Genomic DNA, 17,588 nt, shown 5'->3' on the forward strand with positions numbered 1-17,588 from the left:
GGTTTGATTGCTTTTCCACAGATCGTTTATTGTCATATTTTTGTTTGGAAAGTCACTTTCATACTCAAGTACTCGAGGTCCTGCATTTCATTCGGCCCCATTTAAACAACATTAATGGTTGCATTCTGGCGTGATGGAAGCTATATCGGTGATCAGTGAGACTCCTGTGACTGCATCTCTCCACAGGTGAATTACAGAGGAGCTTACCTGCTCCCTGCTTCAGAAGTTCAACAGCTGGATCAGTAGGTGTGGCGAGCTCCAAAGCCTCTTCATTTGGGTCTGTGAGTGACAGAATAGAATAGAGAAGAACAGGAATTAACTCTGTCCGATAACAACTTTGCGACACAGATTAGAAGAAACAAACGGCTGTTTAAATTGCAATACACAGCAGTAACGTTCATCTATGGATAAGACGCTGACCTTTGGCGGGGATCATCAGCTTACAGGGCAGAGCCAGCGGAGTCATCGAGTGTTGGTACACCAGAGCAGAAAGACAACCTGCAAACACAAAACAATCTCTCTATTCAACTTGATCACTTTGATATCAAACGCCGATCTTCAAGACCGAGGCAATGAACTCACCAAAGTAGGGTTCATTGGGACAACCCTTCAGACGGACGCCTTTGGGGCTCGTCTCAATCAGGAAGTGCCTCACCAGCTCATTAGTCATGTCACCAACTGGAAAACATATTTAGAAAGGAAAACTTTGATCAGTTCTTACCTCAAAAATCTGATATTCTGCTTCAAAATAAAACGTTCACGCTGCCAAAGTATGTTTCTTTACCTTTTTTGGTCTGTTGGATGGTTGGTGGCGGGCAGGCGACCTTCATGGCCAAACCGTAGGCTCCTCTGAAGGAATGGCTGTCCCTTATGATGAACGCCCCGGGCTCCCTGTCCTTCAGCACATTGATGGCTGAAGAGACCAAAGAGGAAGAAGAAACAGGAGGATGAGAAGATCAGAAAGGGAAAGGAACAGATGAAAGCAGAATACACAATCATGTGGAGAACAGCTGTCTTTGTTTTTTCAATTCAAAGCGCTGGTTTGTTTGATGTATCTGAGTCTCACCCTGCTCTCTGGTGATGTCTGGCTTGTACCAGAACTTGGAGGTGTCCTGGACGAACTTGACGTTCATCTTAATGTCCGGATAACCATCTGTTTGGACCAAAGAGACAAAGACATGATGACTGGAGAGGACACACACATTCCGAGAGGTAAACTACCACGTCGTGTTTCTTCGTATCACCGTATATGGACTTTGAGACGTCTGGGAGTGTGTGTGTGCCAGACAGGTTTGGTGTGCTGCCACCGCTGGCCGGCGTCAGGTTCTTGTTGTCCGTCCTCTCAGCGTCTCCGCTGGACATGTGCCTCTTCTCCGGCAGCTGTGGGGAGACGGGGAAGGCAGGCGTGGAGGGCGGTTGGGCGCTCCCCTGACGGGAAGCGGCCCCCAGCTCGTCAGGCGTGCTGTGGCCGCTCGCCGCCGTGCGGCGCCCCATCAGGGGGCTGGGGGGCACGCCGGCTACTGCTGCGTTAGGGTTTCGGCCAATCAGAGGGCTGGAAGGGACGCCGGCTGGAGTAGGGTGTCTGGCCAGTGAGGGGCTGGCTTGGCCCAGGCGTCTCTGCAGGGCGGGGCTCGGCGGCGTGTTGGTAGCCACTGTGCGGTGGAGGGTGTTGGGGCTGCCGGGGACGGTGTGGACCCCCATGATGTTGACCTGGGAGCCCTCGGGGGAGGCGGGTCTGTAAGGGTAGGAGGGGATGGGACTGTGCGGAGAGGAACCAATCCTCCTTCTGCAAGCAAAAGAAGAAAACATCATTATTGTTTTTCCATCAGTGTTTTTTATCAATGGTCAACACCATAAAACTGCATGTCCCACTCACCCATCAGCGCTGTGGACGGGACTGCTGGAGGAGAAAGGAACGTTGAATGGTTGTGCTCTGAAGTCCCCAAAACTGCGATTATCTGAACATCACAAAGCATCACAGAAACAAACAGTCAGTCTCAACATGTGTGTCATTTAATATTTTTTTATCCAGAACCAAATGGGATGCAGTTATCTGACGTCGGAAAAAAGACAGAAAGAGGAAATTATTGAAATTTCATTCCTGATACAACAAACGTTCTGAGGAAAGCTAGGATGCAGAACTGAAAAGGAAAACATTTGGTTGCAGGGAAACACAAAATTGTTAAAAAAATCAAAGAAAATGGGCCGAGGACAGGAGACGCTGACAGTATATTGCCGCAGAAATGTCCTTACCTTGCTCTCCATCATTAGAATCAGAGTCTGACAGCAGGAAAAGATAGAAAGCCAGAGAAAAGGAGATGTGTGGAAGAAGAGGAGGACACGTTTGAGCGCAAAGCAACACTGGGTTTGTGTTAGCTGTTAGCATTTAGTGGAAGCATTTCCAGGAGTTATAAAGCTTCTTAATGTCTTCTATTCCACCTTTTGATCCTCTTAAGTAGCTTTAATGTTGTTAGAATAATCAAATGAACGGGACATTTACTCAAATAAAGATGAATATATCCTATTTGATGGGTGTAAACTGACCTGATCCGCCCTGGTGATGAGGCTTCAGTCCCAGAGCTGACAGAGGAGTCTTGGTTAAACCTGGAGGAGAGCGAGCTGCAGGGGAAAAGACAGGGATGTAAAGGAATATAACTATTAATCATAACCAACAACGAGGACAATGAGATGAGAATTGCACATACAAGCCATGCGAGGATGTAAAACAACCAATGTAAGGCATGAAAAGACACAATTCTACACCTTAGCATCAATGCAATGCTACATGAAAATGCATTAGATGGTGGATGTTTGAGGGGCACTCGGTTGCACACAACGTACAATTAAAATAAAGTATCTTATTAATTACAAGTAGAACAGTGGGATAAGAATAAATTATCTCGTCCATTGCTGAGATAATTGGCTCAGATTGCAGAAAAACTAGAATGTTCGCATATGGTGGCCTGTTGTTTGGACGATGACACTTTTCTTAAAATTACAAATTATGACACTAGCTGAAAATGAGCCACGAGCCATCTATCCACAACGCGTCCAACAAGTATTCAGTCATGAAAAGATTAATAGCATGCGGACACCCAAACGGGGATCGGATCCGTATTAGATTGTGATGAGATGAGTCAACAACGATAAAGGTTGAAGATGGGGTCATATTAATGTTGCCAAGTGAGGAGGAAGAGATACATGAAAGTCTGAAGAAAGAGTTATTTCCAAAAAGATCTTGTCAGAGTGACAAGTGGAAATAATATGGCATCTTTTTACAGACTGGATCCTTTATATTCCAGGTACTGGACATCCGGCATTTTGGAAATAAACTCTTCATTTTCATTAATCCTCCACTTACACAAGAATCCAGCTCAACAGCATGACCGGGATTGCTCACTTAAGGTGGCATGGGGAGGGGTGAGGGGGCGTAGATATGAAGGTTTGTGCCACAGAGCAGATTCTTACTGCAACAGCTGTGTGCGTTCAGGACCGACTGCAGGAGAGGAGGCCGGCCTCACAGTCTACACAATCTGTCAAACAAGCTGCTGATCACTGTGGCTGGCGCTGTAACCGACCGGGTGTCTGGAAATCTAATAGATATGTCTCAAGGGGTTTGGTTTGGAGAAGTAATATACTTCTCCTGAACCTCGAAAATAAAGACAAAAAAAAAACAGAAAACGTCGGTGGAACGAGAATCCAACATTCGTGTCGACATACAGAAGTTGTGCAACACTTCTTCAACTTCAATGTGTCCACATTTTTCTGGGCAAGGCATTAGCAGTGGGGACAACGGCGGTTCACGCTCATAATACAGGAAGTTAAGGAGTGAATATCGCAGCGCATGATCAGCGAGATATTCATTCGGTAAGCGATGCGACTGCAGGCTCGTGAATGTGAGGAGAGACTCCGTTTCATCTGGTGCTGAGAGTTTAATTTGTGAAATGTATTTGCAGTATTGTTACTGTCCTGCTTCATTTGTTTTAGTTACACTAGCACTGCATGTTTGACTGTTTATGAAAAGTAGTTTTGTCTCTCAGGTACATCACTTTTGTTGATTTCATTATGTAATTATTTCCTGTTTTTTCCTTTCTTATCTTTTCATACGTAAATCATTTTTTAAATAATTAAAAATAAGACAAAAGAGGGTAAATCAGGTCAAAGGTCAGTGTTTGGAAGGTTGGAGAGCGCCCCTTGTCTGCAGGCAGGGTGAACCTACACATGTTGAAGTAAGGAGTCTGTGGCGACACAGGGAAGCTTGGGGTCTGGGGGGAATTCTCACCACCGCCTCCAAAGGCGGGACTGTTGTCAAACCCGTCCGCATCGTCGTCCTCAAACGCCTCCCGGTAGCTGTGCATGGGACCCTGGAAGAGATGGAGAGGGGACAGACAAAAGATTTAGACATCTTCCACTTGTAGTTCATGTGAAAGTTTGGTCAAAGTAGAAATATACAGTTTATTCTTTTTTTTTTGTAAAAATGTGTCCAATGTTGTTTTTCACAAAACAAAATGCTGACCTCTCGGGGTCGTCCTCCCGGGTTGAGGGCCAGGTTGTGGGCGAAGTCCGGCGAATCCACCATCGGCGTGTTATCATGGCTGCTCTGGTACTGTCCCTCACTGGTTGTCCGACGTCGACCCGTCTCCTGCGTCACTTCTGGGGTCATTCCTCTGGATCGAACCCCTGAAAAAAAAAGCAAGAGTGTAATTTCAACTCGCTAGGTCTATTTTTAAAAAGTAGCCTACAGAGTTAAATATAGGCCGATGTTCTTTTAATCTCAGCTTCTTTATGACCTTTTTCATGTAATTAGACGATGTGTAGGTTTATTCTCCACTTTTAAAAGTAAAGCTTGGACTTAATACAAACCTGCCTTTATCAAGAGAAACAGAGAGAGAGAGAGAGAGAGGTATATCAAGAAGTGAAGGGAATAAAACAAGCAGTGGAAATAGAGAAGAAACAGGAATTGATGAGAAGAGATCTTAAAATAATCTGAAAAAATGGTTGGGATGCAGAGAAAGATTGTCCAAATGCAGGGGAAAAAATGAAACAAAGTCAGAAAATAAAAGCGAGGGAAAGTGGACAAACCAGAGAAGGAAAAGGAGCGATGGCGGTCAGATTCTTGCGATGTCATGCTTTCACTGATGCCCCGAATACGAGCGTTGTACTCTGTTCACCGGGGGGAGGGAGGTCAGGGTGTGGTGGATGGAGGGCAGGAGGTGGAGGAGAAAGGTGGAGGAGGAAGGTGAGAGAGGTGCAGTGGTGGAAGCAAATGGTGGGAAGGGTTGTCCATACAGCAGAGAGATGGATTGAACAGAAAAGAAGAAACATCAGAACAGAAATGGATCTAATGAAAGTGAAGAGGAAATGAAAAGACATTTTATTTCAGGTTTAAAATAAGATGATTTGTTCCACTGGGTGGCGCCTGGGAGCATCCACATGGTTTCACAAAAATGAAAATATGGACGCAGACAATGCATGGAAGCTGGAGCCTCTGAACGCTTGGTTATTCTTACTCTCACCCCATCTCCACTCTCGCCAGAGTCCGCTCTGCTGCATTTCAGCTGCAGAGCTAATTTTATGACTACAGGTCATTCCTCTGGTGCGGCAGCACCCCATGATGAATCGGTAACAGAAACTGCTGAAAGCCGCACTGCTCATGTGCTGCATGCTGCCTGAGACTAAATGTGCCTCCAGCTGAAGTTGACACTTAACTAAATGAACTCGTAATACAGTACAGTGTCCAATCAGGTCAGCCCTGTCAGCATTTTGGATGCACACATTTTGCCTCGAACATACAAATGATTTAAAACCTAATTTATGAAACAATAGCTTTCAAAGCATATTGTACTGCCTTAAATCCTAATTCATTTCCATTCATTTCATAATGGCAAGAACATATACCTGACCTGAGACCTGTTTTAGATTTGTAACTAACCAAAATTAACATCTATCTGCATCAAGTTACATTATCGTTGCATGGCAATCTGCTGTTCATCCTCCTCATTTCAGACAATAACTCGGAGCCTTACCGGCGATGCGGTGAGCCACCAGGCCCTCCAAGTTAAGCGTCTCCTCCTCTGCATCTTGTTCTCTGGGCAAGGATGAAGAAGACGTGTCTTTTGGCTGGGGGGTGAGTGCGGGGAGAGGAGAGGAAGAAGCACTGTAGCCTGGATAAGGAGACGAGTCCTGCGGGTCCGGGGAATGGGAAACCCCGCTTCCTGGGTACGAGTTCACAGGCTTCACTGGCACCTGCTGGTTGAAATTAGGGGAGGGATCTGTGGGGTAATGGTGGGCTGCTTGGTGTGTGTGGAGGTAGGGCTCTGGGGTGTGTGTTGGGGTGGTGTTTTGGTGTTGGTAGCCGGCGTTGGACCTCTGGGGAGAATAGACCGGGGACTCCATGAGGGGGCTCTGGTTGGGCAACGCTCTCCCAGTCGACCGCAGGGGCTGATGAAAGGAGTTGTTGACGGACCCGGAGTTGTTGTAACCATGGATGGCAGAGTCTGCTTGGTATGACGGTCTTGCAAGGGTCTGCGAGAAGGGCGCCTGGGATGAATTGAGGCTGTCCTCCCCAGGAGGCGCACTGTGGGACTTGGACATGTGGGAGCTGATTGGGTCCAGGTCGAGCATGAGCATGTTGAGCGCCTCAATGGACTGCTCAATGTCCCGCTGCGAGGCTGAGGTGGGGAAGTGGGGCAAGCTATGGGTTGACTGAAGAGGAGGGCCAAAGGGATCGTCTGGTAGGCTATACTGGTGCCAGGTGTTGAGACCTCTTTGAACAGCCTCCCGGCTACTGGTGCTCCTCTCTGGGGCCCTGGGCATCAGTTTCGGGTTGGTCTCAGGGCTGCCGGCTGGCGGATTCCCAAAAGACTGTGAACGGTACATCCCTTCTCCGTTCTGGTAGTTGCTGTAGCCCCCCTGTGGCGATGCAGAGTCCACAGACCTCTCTTGCATCGCCGTGGGCGTTCGCACTCCATGCACGGGCATCTCGCTCAACTTTTCCCCAAGAACAACTCTCTCAAGGTAGGGTCCGTCGTTTTGCCTGCTGGTGGGCGTCTGTGATTGGTAGTAGAGGTCAGCCGTTGTTGCCTGGCCTTCCAGGGATGAGAGCGTGCCCAAGCTGTCCACACTATTGCCCTCTTGGCTATGGGGCAGCTCGTCGTCTAGAATTTCTGTCTCACGCTCCTCTGTTGAAGGGGCGGCAACTAGCCTGGTGTGGCCCCCGTTGACGTGCACCTGCGCTGGGACCAGGTGTCGGACACCTCCTCCTGGACTGGTGGACGTGGACAGGTAGGCCTGTCGTTGGTGAGTTGGTGCTTCGAGGCCACTCAGAAGCTGGTCGAGCTCTTTTTTCTCCTGCGGGCTGAGCGTCGGGTGGGTCGCTGTTGGGTTGTTGTGGTTCACGGCACCCTGCACGGACTGGCTGTGCTCATCAGTGCGATCGGTCTTGATGGATGCGGTGGAGTTGCCTGAGTCGCTGCTCACGGATAGGGTGTGATCGACGGCGGGGAGGGAGGCGTGGCCTGTCACAGGAAGGGTCTGTTCAGTGGTTTGGAGGGGATGACTGGGGTGTTGTGATGGGTTCTCGGCATTGGTCAAGGGGTTTTCATGGACTGGGAGGCCGTTGATGGTGACAACTCCCTCCAGGGAGTCTTTCTTGCGGACCCGGGCATATAGGCTTCCATCAAGTGGACCTTGGGTGTGAACAACATCTGAAAGAGATGGAAATTCCATGTTTTCATGCAGTTCCAACCATACACAGCATACAAACGAAGAGAAAAGGGTGAGTACAAAACCTGTTTGAGATTATTTTAATCATCTTGTATTCACACACAATCCGGTTTCACAAGGTTTCATGGGCCCAATCATTTCCATAAGACAGGATCCCTCAAATCCAAGCCCCCCCCCCTCCCTCTGCATACGATCCTTTTTACCGAGGTTCAGCTCCAGCAACACAGCCCCTCCGGCTCTATTAATAGCCAATTTGCAGTGCTAAAGCCCCTGTCACGTTGCGTCAGTGCAGGGCCCACATGGTCTGACGTGAACTGGGGCGGCTCCCGTCCAACACACGTAAACAGCTGGTCTGTGCGAGCCAAAGAGAAGAGCTGCTGTGCCAGTTTGAAAGCCCAGAGCTGGCCTGGGAGAGGATGAGCTGCCTTCAAGTTGACTTCTGGCTGCTGAATCATGCTGGCAAAGTCAAGACTGATTGACAACATGTTGCACAATCAAGTATATCATGGACATATTTATATGACCTCTTTTGGTGTATTTTGTTTGCTATATGGGGCCTGTAATTCACACATAATGTGTACTTTAATTATAGGCCAGGGCACTATTTGAAACGGTAAAACACTCTACCTGCTTCCATGAAAATGCAACAATCACACGAGCAACAGCTCATTCAGTGGTAACACTTGTGCTTACCAGAAGAAAGTAATACACAGATACTGGCTCCCCGTATCCAGTATACATTTGCAAAGTGATACATGACATATACATGACCACGGCTGGCTCGTATGTGGGATATTCCAAATTGAGCGACCCCCCGGGGACAGATGGCGAATCACTCGGACCGCAGCTATTTCAAAACCCATGTCAACAACAACTCACAGGCACAGTAGCAACAAGAACGAGAGGGCAGGCGAGGAAGTTGTAAACACAGTTTGTTCCTGTGGTTGTTTTTAATGATGACACGAGGATTAACATTATGAGAGTAAACTGTGAGGTCTGAGGCGACATTTTGTTTAAATTTAGGTTTAATTTGTGTGGAATTAGACTTAAGTCACAGCTTTTTGGACAACATTTTGATACAAAAGTATTATTTAACTTTTGAAAAGTTTTGTTATTTTTAATTTACATTTCTTTCTTATCAGCAATAATTTATGAATCCTGGATATCTGATTATTATTTCCTATATTAAATAACTTCAAATCCTAATTACATTTCTATATCACAGCATCAAATTCAGTGGAAACATCCTCCTTACCTGTACTTAAGGTAAACTCTCAGAAAACCCTCAAGAAAGGATGAAATATTTCTTCTTCTTCAGCCAATTACATTGCGATTAAAAAGCCACATTTGAGTCCTTCAGTAGCCTCTCAGCGACTGAGCTTTCTGCCTCTGGGCTTCTTGTCTTACTCTCCCTATCCTCTCTGATTCATGTCCTCTCATCACCCACAATGCTGCCGAAAGGGGTGAGCTGGCACTCCCGGCAGCGGGGGGGGGGGGGGGAGGGACTCTACCAACGTCACCGCCACATCCCAGCTTCCTGTGAAGCCACGTCGTTTCAAATGAACTACAACTCCCACGCCACCTGTTTGCCTGGAACTGCAGCACCCTTGCCTGGTGATGTCATCAGAGGGGATCCCCTCACTCAGGGTCACCCCCCCCTTCCCTTTCCTGTCTTACAGAAAAAGCTTTCACTGCATGACATAAATCCTCAAGTAACTGGATTTTATTACCTTTTAAGAAACTTTGGTGTAAATAATCTTTGATCTGCTGACATTTCTCTGAGGTTCTATAAATGTATGGAACAGGAGTGACTCACTGGTTAAGTATGAATGTTTCCGGAGTGAGTCTTGCCACCTTACACACCTTCATCACTATTTTCTCTCGCTCACCGACTAAGTAAAGAACGGAAGTGCCGAACAACGTCGGGCATGACAGGAACTTATCAAACAAGAGTTGCAAGGTCACAACCTTTACATTTCCCCACACTCATGGCAGGTGCGTGAGTCGGGAGAAACGTGTACACACGACTACAACTACGTATGCACATATAAGATGGCAGCAGTGGTGAGTTTAAAGAGGTCGCCCTTCAGCTCAGCTGACCAACAGACGTCTAACCTTCCAGGGATCCAGTGTTTCATTTCAGATAACTGTGAAAATCTTGAGATTTAAAGTTCATTCTTGACGCCAGTTGACAACAATCTCACTTCAAAGAAGCTCAGTAGCTCTTCTAGAGCTTTTGATCGTAAGACATGATCTTCCAGAGATAAAGAGGATTATTGGTCCTCGTTAAAGTGCTCCAAAACATATGAAACGCTGCCATCCAGGTATGAAACAAGTAAGAACCAAAAAATATTGGACGACTCTGCGTCAGAACAAATACCTTTCTTCTGGTGTCAATAAATAGCTGCAGCAGACCCCAGATTAGATCGGTTGAGTCACCAACGCTTGGCGAACACAAATAGCTAACAACTTGTTTCCTACTGCGCTAAACGAGCGTAACATGCCATTCTCTCTGCTTCAAAAGGACAAAACGTTTACCACTCATTTACATATTCAATGACGGCTCAAGAAGTACTGAGAAAAAAACCCAAAATGACAATTACATTTAGCATCTAAATTGACCCTTTCATCAATTTAGCACTGCGGTCCCTCCCTCTCTCTGTCTCACACACACACACACACACACACACACACCTGTCCATTCTCTGTATTCTCTCATCCGACAGGTGCTCTCCTCTCGTGAAAGTGCCAGAGGCATTGCTCATACAACATTGCACACACACACACAGACACACACACACACACGCACACACACACACACACACACACACACAGACACACACAAAGCACCTGCCTCTTGGCTGTATTCTCTTAAGTGTTCGCTTAAGTGTCTCATTGCCACATTGCAGCCTTTGAGGCCATTAAAAAGCCATTTAAACATCTGCGGCCAATGGTTTATTATAAATAGACAATGTGCTACAACCACTGATATTGCTGTATGAAATGCACCAGCTGGGATGTTATATACATAGTTGGTTCTTTTGAGATTAACAGGACAGGGCGATTGAGGCGCCACATTTGTCAACACACCTATAAAGCGATGAGAACATGGGCGGTTGGCCATTTTGGTCCATGCACACATATTTCTCCCTGGGTTCTTGGCTTATAAACGTGTGTGTGTTTAGCGCTGAATGTTGGAAGTCAGAAGTGGGACAAGAAAAAAGAAAAATATGAATGGGGAGGTTGAAATGTTAGTTGGTTTGCTTCTTAAAACCATCAGAATCCTTTGACTGTTGGTGTCCAAAAAACCAAAATAAGTCAAGTTGACCTGTGAAGGGGTTCATCAGAGCTCTGTTCTAGGACCACGTCTGTTTCCATTCGTATTCATATATTCTATGCATATGACATTTTGTATCAGAAAGTGACTTCTTAATTCTTGGCCTCTATGTAGCTCTAAGTAGATTGTGCTGGAACTGCCACCTTGTTAGTTAATTGGTATTAACTGAAAGAAAATCCTGAAATCAACACATCTTTAGAAAATTGCTAATTCCTGAAAGGAAAATATTCACCACCAAATATTTTAAAAGGTTTCTGGGCGGATTCGTCCTTTGAATTCTGTTACGAGCTGCTTCAGAAGTTTCCAGGGCTGGTGGAAACTTAAAGACGGGCTTGACACTAACATGATGACCTTATAAAAAGGGCCAAACCCATTTTTACAAAACGCAGACACATAAATATAGAAACACACCTAACGTTTACACGCATAATTAAACAGTCCCGTGGTGGGTCTCTCACCCACTTAGGAAGGAGGTCTGCAATTATAGTTTTATTGGATATGGTGTATGATTTCATGTATGTTTATAAGTGCATAGACATCTACAGTAAGAGCTATTTAGAGTGGGAAGTTGATATTTGCTAGAAAGGTCTCTTTGGAGTTGGGAGAATCTCTCTGGGTTCGGAGGAAACTGGGTGTGCATGTGTGACCGCAGTAAAACTGTGAGGTTGGGAAAAGTGAAGCACCCAGCTTAAAAAAAGAGGACCGGCGTGACAAAGAGGAAAAGAACCAAAGTGCATTAAAGACAAACCAAAACGATGCTACGCTTAAACTTCAAGGAGCGGGGTGAGAGAGATGAAATTCCCTGTTTTTAGACAGAATGATGCAGGTTAATAAAGAAATGAATCCTTAACTCAAGAATATTCTGAGAAAAAGCAGCGGAAAGGAGATACAGGAACATGTTCTGTAAATGTATTAGATTTAAAGACGTCTTCGTGTGCTTGCAGTGGCAGGCATGTACATGCACAAACATCTACACACACACACACAGTGTTGTAAGAGAGACATCAGGTATCTCTCAGCAGGATGTGACATTCACCATCACAGTTTTCATATCACTGTGACGACGGCCAGTCTGCATGCCAGCAGTGGGTGACTGGGTTTGACTGACAGCTGACCGACTTGTCTTAATGACTCGTGTGTGTGTGTGTGTGTGTGTGTGTGTGTGTGTGTGTGTGTGTGTGTGTGTGTGTGTGAGACACGGAAGACACTGCAAAAACATCCTCGTTAAGCCATTTGCACTGATTTGAGGGAAATACTCCCGTTTGGATTGTAGAGATCTGCCTTTCACAAACTTCTTCCAAACTCCACAAAAACATAAAGACAGAAAATTGAACTATTTTACAAGGAACTACGTTTAGGCTGCAAACGTGCCGTTGATGTCTTCACAGCAGAGCATGAGAGGGAACGAGCTGCACCCGATCAAGGGATGACGTGACGGCCCATCAGTGAAACAGGTGTCATGGTTGGCGTAGCAGTGACTGGCACAAGGAAAACTGTCGCAGTTTTATATTTGCCATGTCTGCCTCTCAGTCCGTCTGTCATCCCGCGTCCAGCTGTCACAGTTTGAGGTAACGTGACGTGACTGTATCAGTGTCTGTCTCCACGATTGCTTTCAGGATGATGTCATCCATCCGCCTGTCTGTCATCTCAATGACTGTCATAAAAAAAAAATACATCTGTCTGTCTGTTTAGATATCTGACTGACAACCGGCTGAACTCCACGTCTGATTCATGTCGACTCTTTTCACTTTGCAAGAGAGGAAATGTCAGATCAAGCAGCAGATTGGGATATTTGGTTGGTTGGTTTAAACCCGAAAGAGTAACATTTACTGGTTAAGTGAAGTTCAAATGAGTTAGTGGTGGTAATGGGCAAAGAAATGTCGCAATGCGCCGATAAACGCAAGGAAGAAGAAGGGACGAGCTAACCAACGTGCATGTAAACACTGCAAGATTTAAAACATTCAACCTCGAAGACGAACACAATGTGTTTCTTTGTTTATAAGAAAACACCTTTAAACTCAACCCGTGCACTGATCCCATGTGCTCCTCTCAAAAAGGGGCCAAGTAATCATCTTTGCATATGAACAAGAAAATGATATATAATGCCATTAAAAAGAGGACCAACAGGATCACGTCAGGGTAATTCGCTGGCCTGCGTGTCTGCCTCTGTGCGTCTGGCTGTCTCCTGACTGGCGGGCTGGTTTTCTGTGCATCTGTCCGTCCGTCTGTCTGTCTTTCACTCATGAGGATCAGTAGCTGTCATACAAGTGCATCTGCCTGCTGTGTAGCTCTAGATGTTGATGCGTCTCTTCTGAGAGCTCTGTGTGTTTAACTCAGAGACAGAAACATTCTACTGGATTCAAGGACTGTACGTCAATCTAAGTGCAAAAGAGGCTCAGGAACAATCTTAAGCATTTGAATAAATTAATAAAGTTTCGAAAGCATCCGTATGTCAACCTCAGGCAAACTTATTTTGTGTTTTTCAGAAAGGATTTGATGAAGACACTTCTAGAAATGACAAATGAGGCTCAAGGAGAAGGTCCTAAAAGACACAGAGAGACAGAGAGAGAGAGCCATATGGGGACATCTAGACAGACAGGAGGAGAAAGGAGGCATTGAGAGATGGGGACTGGCTCAGCAGGGTTTCCAGGGCTGGGATTTGAACCTGCTGCTGTAGCTCACCGCGCTGTCAGCAAGAGGTCTAACTAGAAGCATTATGTGCTCATGCAAGACACACACAGGGGGCTTTTAAAATACCTGACTGCTCTCCATTTCTGCAGACTTTTGTAGGCCACTTTTAGTGTTCAAAGCTCTCCTTAAAACCCCTGATGTGCTCGGTTCGATACCAAGACAAACAGCATCAAAAATGTGGGAAAGTTCGGAGCGAGTCTTCGAGGGCATTGAGGGCTGGACGCTGAGAAGTTGCAATACTGACATAAAAAAAAATCATTATAATGTAACACAAATGATGATGTCATTTAAATATGTTGTCAGACATCAACTTAAGTTACTTGCTACTCAGTGGTTTGTACCAGAAGACTCTTTTTCAACCGAGGTCCCTAATAGTTTTGGTATACCCAAATTGCAGCCCGCTCATAAAACGTTCCACACACAAATTGCTCGCTCCGTGACTCATTTTATACCATATAGGTGCCAAACACACAGGATGCAAACAGTGTTGACATGGAAACACAATAAACAGGCTAACAGACTCATGTCTGCGGACCGAAAGAACAAAAAGTTATATACAAGTCGTTTTCAGCGAGGAGATTACGTTTTAGAGGGTAAACCTGCATCATTTCGCCTTTAAACCATTTGCAAAAATAACACAAGTTTTGTAAAGATTTTTGCATGATTTTATAAAATTTGAATTCCCTGTATGTTACCGGCAGTTTGAAGTTGTTTCTAAATAGTAAAGAAAGGAAATCTCAAGGCCTTAGAGAACTACTCACCAACCAATGCTGTTGAGCTGATCTCCGTCTCTCCTCGGTTTTACTTCATTCCTTAATCTCTCCTTCTTTTTTCTTTCTCCTTCATTCAAAGTTCAGCAACATATCGCAAAAATAACTTCGCTCGCTTTGAAGTTTTTGGCAAATCTTTGCACAAAAAGTCTGGCCTTCTCTGCTTCTCTCTGCCTCTCTGAGCCGGCCTCTCTATCTCTGTCTCTGTCTCTATCCAGCTATTCCAGACATGTTTCAGGGCTCAGCCCCAGCCAAATATGGGAGGAGGGCAGTAAACAAGGAAGACAGCCTGTGCTGTCACTGGGCCCGCTGCCCTACTGTACACCACACACACACACACACACGCTGGAACACACACACACGCTTATTCTCCTGCGGCAACACACTATCTTTAGTGGTTATTCTCATTTTTCAGAACTCAAGGGATCATTACATTCCCAGAACCTTCGGTCAAATTAGAAACATATGAAACATCTACTTGATATATTAAAGATGCTAAATGAAGCACTTGTAAACATCAGCATACAGTATTAGTTTTAACACACCAAACTATGTTTTTAGTGCCACCAACCCGCTTCTCTGGCATCTCTACAAACATTTGGATTCGTGCCATAAAGCTTCAAGAAATCTGCAAATTAAATTTTCAAATGTAAAACAGCACACATGTCCCTTTTAAAAAGCAGATTTGCTCGTATCAGTGCAGTCGCGCCATGGCTGCTCGGTGGCCCAAACGGTGGCCTTCTGACTGGTTTGACCTACGGGTCGACAGCTGCCACCACACCACAGGGCTATTAGTAGAGCAAAGGCAAGCCGACAAACACAAGGTGCACTGCACACACACTCTAAACATACCACATACAGAAAAATGCAAAAGGCTCATATAATCTAGAAAAACGTGCGGGCGTGCACAGACGCCTATGCGCGTCCATATAGTGCAAAGATACAGTGTTACATAAACACAAACAGCTGGACTAAAACCTTTAAAACGCACACTTCACACAAGCGCTGAAGTCAACACTCGTCACAAATACCTTCCGTCAAAGAAAGCTAAGGACGCCTCTCCTCACGCTCGCCGTGAGCGAGCGCATCAGTATGAAGTGCACACACCCTCTAAGCTGCCTAATCCTGCGGACGCTTTTCAGACACCCATCTTTCGCCGGTGCCTCTCAAGTGGATTTCCAAGGTCGCTGGACTCTGTTTAAAATGGCGTCGGGATGAGTTAGCCGAGGATGAGGCATTCTTTTAGCACCCGGACAAAATAAGCAAGTCTGGATTCTCCAAATGATACCTGATGAGTGATAAGTGTCCTGCAGCGTGTAAAAATAGGCCATTCCTGCATGTCAGTGTTATTCGTGTGGCATCAGTGTGTGTGGTCAACTCAAATGTGTATTCTGCCAGTGCTAAACTAAAAAGACTTATATTTGACTTTTAATTCAAACGCTCACAGAGCTTTTGAAAAAAGCTCTCCTGTAATTTTCTTTCATCTTTTTCTCACGGCTTCCTCCGAACATGCGGATTCTCGCGTCCAAAGTGTCGGAGCGAAAGGCTCCAATCAGAGAAATGAATAAACTGGCCGAGAGGTTTTTCTGCTGAGTGCTGAGAACACCGACACCCATTCAATTAGAATCAAACTTGCAATCCCGGCAATTCCCACTGACCTTCTTGCAACATAGCAATTACCGCAACTGCTCTCTGGGGACGTTCATAAAAAATGAAACGGGTCTTTGTGAAGCCGTATATCCCGTATATAAACGTGGATGCAGCACTACGACGAGAGCCAAGTCCTGACTCAACCGATGCTGAGTGCATCCTCCTGGTTTCTCAGATTCACATTTATGTTAAGTGGAACGGTACACTTCTTAAAAACTCTACAATACTCAGGATATTTTATGATGTTATGTTTATTACAGATATTTACAACAAAGAGCGAGTCTTTACTGTATGTCATACATGAGGTGTTCCATGCACTGACTCTTCTATGGATGACCGAATAGGTAGGAGGGGGGTGCACGATACAGGCCGACCAAGTTTCAAACTCCTGATGGGAAAGCTGGGAGTGGATGGAGGTGGGTTTGGGCACTTGTGGGACTTGGGGTCGGTGGTGTCTCAGGTTACAACCCCCCTGAGAAGTGGGCAGCCACCGGCAGGGCGACTGACGCCCCCCTATTTCTGCAGCGGCTATTTAAAGGACTAATTGACAGACCAGGGTTTAGGAGGGTAGGGGGGAAGGGGGGGGGGGGGCTGTATGGCTTAGAGGAGGAGAGGCGGTTTGAGGAGCAGAAAGACAGACAGATCTTCTCTTCAGTGGAGTGCGGAGTGCATCAAAGCCAGAGATCTTGAGCTGTGGCGGTGACTGAGGAATGGGATTTATGTGCACTGCATTCTAAGTGTGGCTCTGAAACCTGTATGTGGATCACTTGTGTGTGTGTGTGTGTGTGTGTGTGTGAGAGAGGACATACCGTGCTCGCCATCCGCTGTGTCCTCGCAGCGCTGGGTGAAGCTCTCGTACGAGTCCCAGCGGATCAGAGGGTCCTGGGTGTTGTAGTCCACAGAGACGCTCGGCCCGTTTTCCAGGTGGCCAAGGCCTGAGGAACACACGGCATGATGGTTAACGGAGTTAACAAAGCGCTCTAAATCAACATTTTGCCATTGGTCAGGAAAAATTGATTACCTTTGATTTTTTCTGGTCCATATGAGAAAACAAACTCCACCTTCCCATACTCTGGGAACCTCTCATCTGTATAGAGACACACAGTAGAGGAATGTTTTTCTACTTGCAAAACAATGGACACAAAATGCACACAAACACAAAATGTGTAGTGAAATGAAACCTATTTTGTAAAAAAAGAAAAATCACACCCACCCTGAGAGCCGTTACCTTTGAAGGTATCGTCCAGCTCGTTCTTCCCGAACACCACCCCGAGGTCGTGGATGGCGCAGGTGTGGAACTGCACCCTGAACATCACATCCCTGGTGGAGTTCCTGTACCTCTTGTGGTAACACTTCAACTACGGCGAGAGAAGAGAGAAAACATCAGCACATGAATCGGCGCATTAAATCAGTTT

The 17,588-nt window shown here is 46.0% G+C and overlaps 1 protein-coding gene across 4 annotated transcripts in view; it reads right to left on the bottom strand.

Moving 5' to 3' along the window:
- tns1a (tensin 1a) overlaps positions 1 to 17,588 on the bottom strand; it is a 39,598-nt gene that overhangs the window by 4,358 nt on the left and 17,652 nt on the right. For 2 of the 4 annotated variants that reach the window (XM_079185754.1, XM_079185757.1), the window contains exons 10-24: positions 17,402 to 17,531; positions 17,195 to 17,260; positions 16,983 to 17,108; positions 6,027 to 7,706; positions 5,083 to 5,163; positions 4,517 to 4,680; positions 4,220 to 4,364; positions 2,545 to 2,619; positions 1,877 to 1,958; positions 1,245 to 1,786; positions 1,067 to 1,153; positions 785 to 913; positions 583 to 678; positions 421 to 498; positions 208 to 279 (exon numbers count right to left, since the gene is read on the bottom strand). In XM_079185754.1, coding sequence (XP_079041880.1) covers positions 208 to 279; positions 421 to 498; positions 583 to 678; positions 785 to 913; positions 1,067 to 1,153; positions 1,245 to 1,786; positions 1,877 to 1,958; positions 2,545 to 2,619; positions 4,220 to 4,364; positions 4,517 to 4,680; positions 5,083 to 5,163; positions 6,027 to 7,706; positions 16,983 to 17,108; positions 17,195 to 17,260; positions 17,402 to 17,531 — 3,553 coding nt within the window. Of the gene's footprint in view, positions 1 to 207; positions 280 to 420; positions 499 to 582; positions 679 to 784; positions 914 to 1,066; positions 1,154 to 1,244; positions 1,787 to 1,876; positions 1,959 to 2,544; positions 2,620 to 4,219; positions 4,365 to 4,516; positions 4,681 to 5,082; positions 5,164 to 6,026; positions 7,707 to 16,982; positions 17,109 to 17,194; positions 17,261 to 17,386; positions 17,532 to 17,588 lie in introns of all 4 variants that reach the window. The other 2 variants (XM_079185756.1, XM_079185755.1) reach the window with 2 other exon arrangements.

This window comes from Pholis gunnellus (genome assembly GCF_910591455.1).
Source record: "Pholis gunnellus genome assembly, chromosome: 24".
Taxonomy (NCBI): Eukaryota; Metazoa; Chordata; class Actinopteri; order Perciformes; family Pholidae; genus Pholis; species Pholis gunnellus.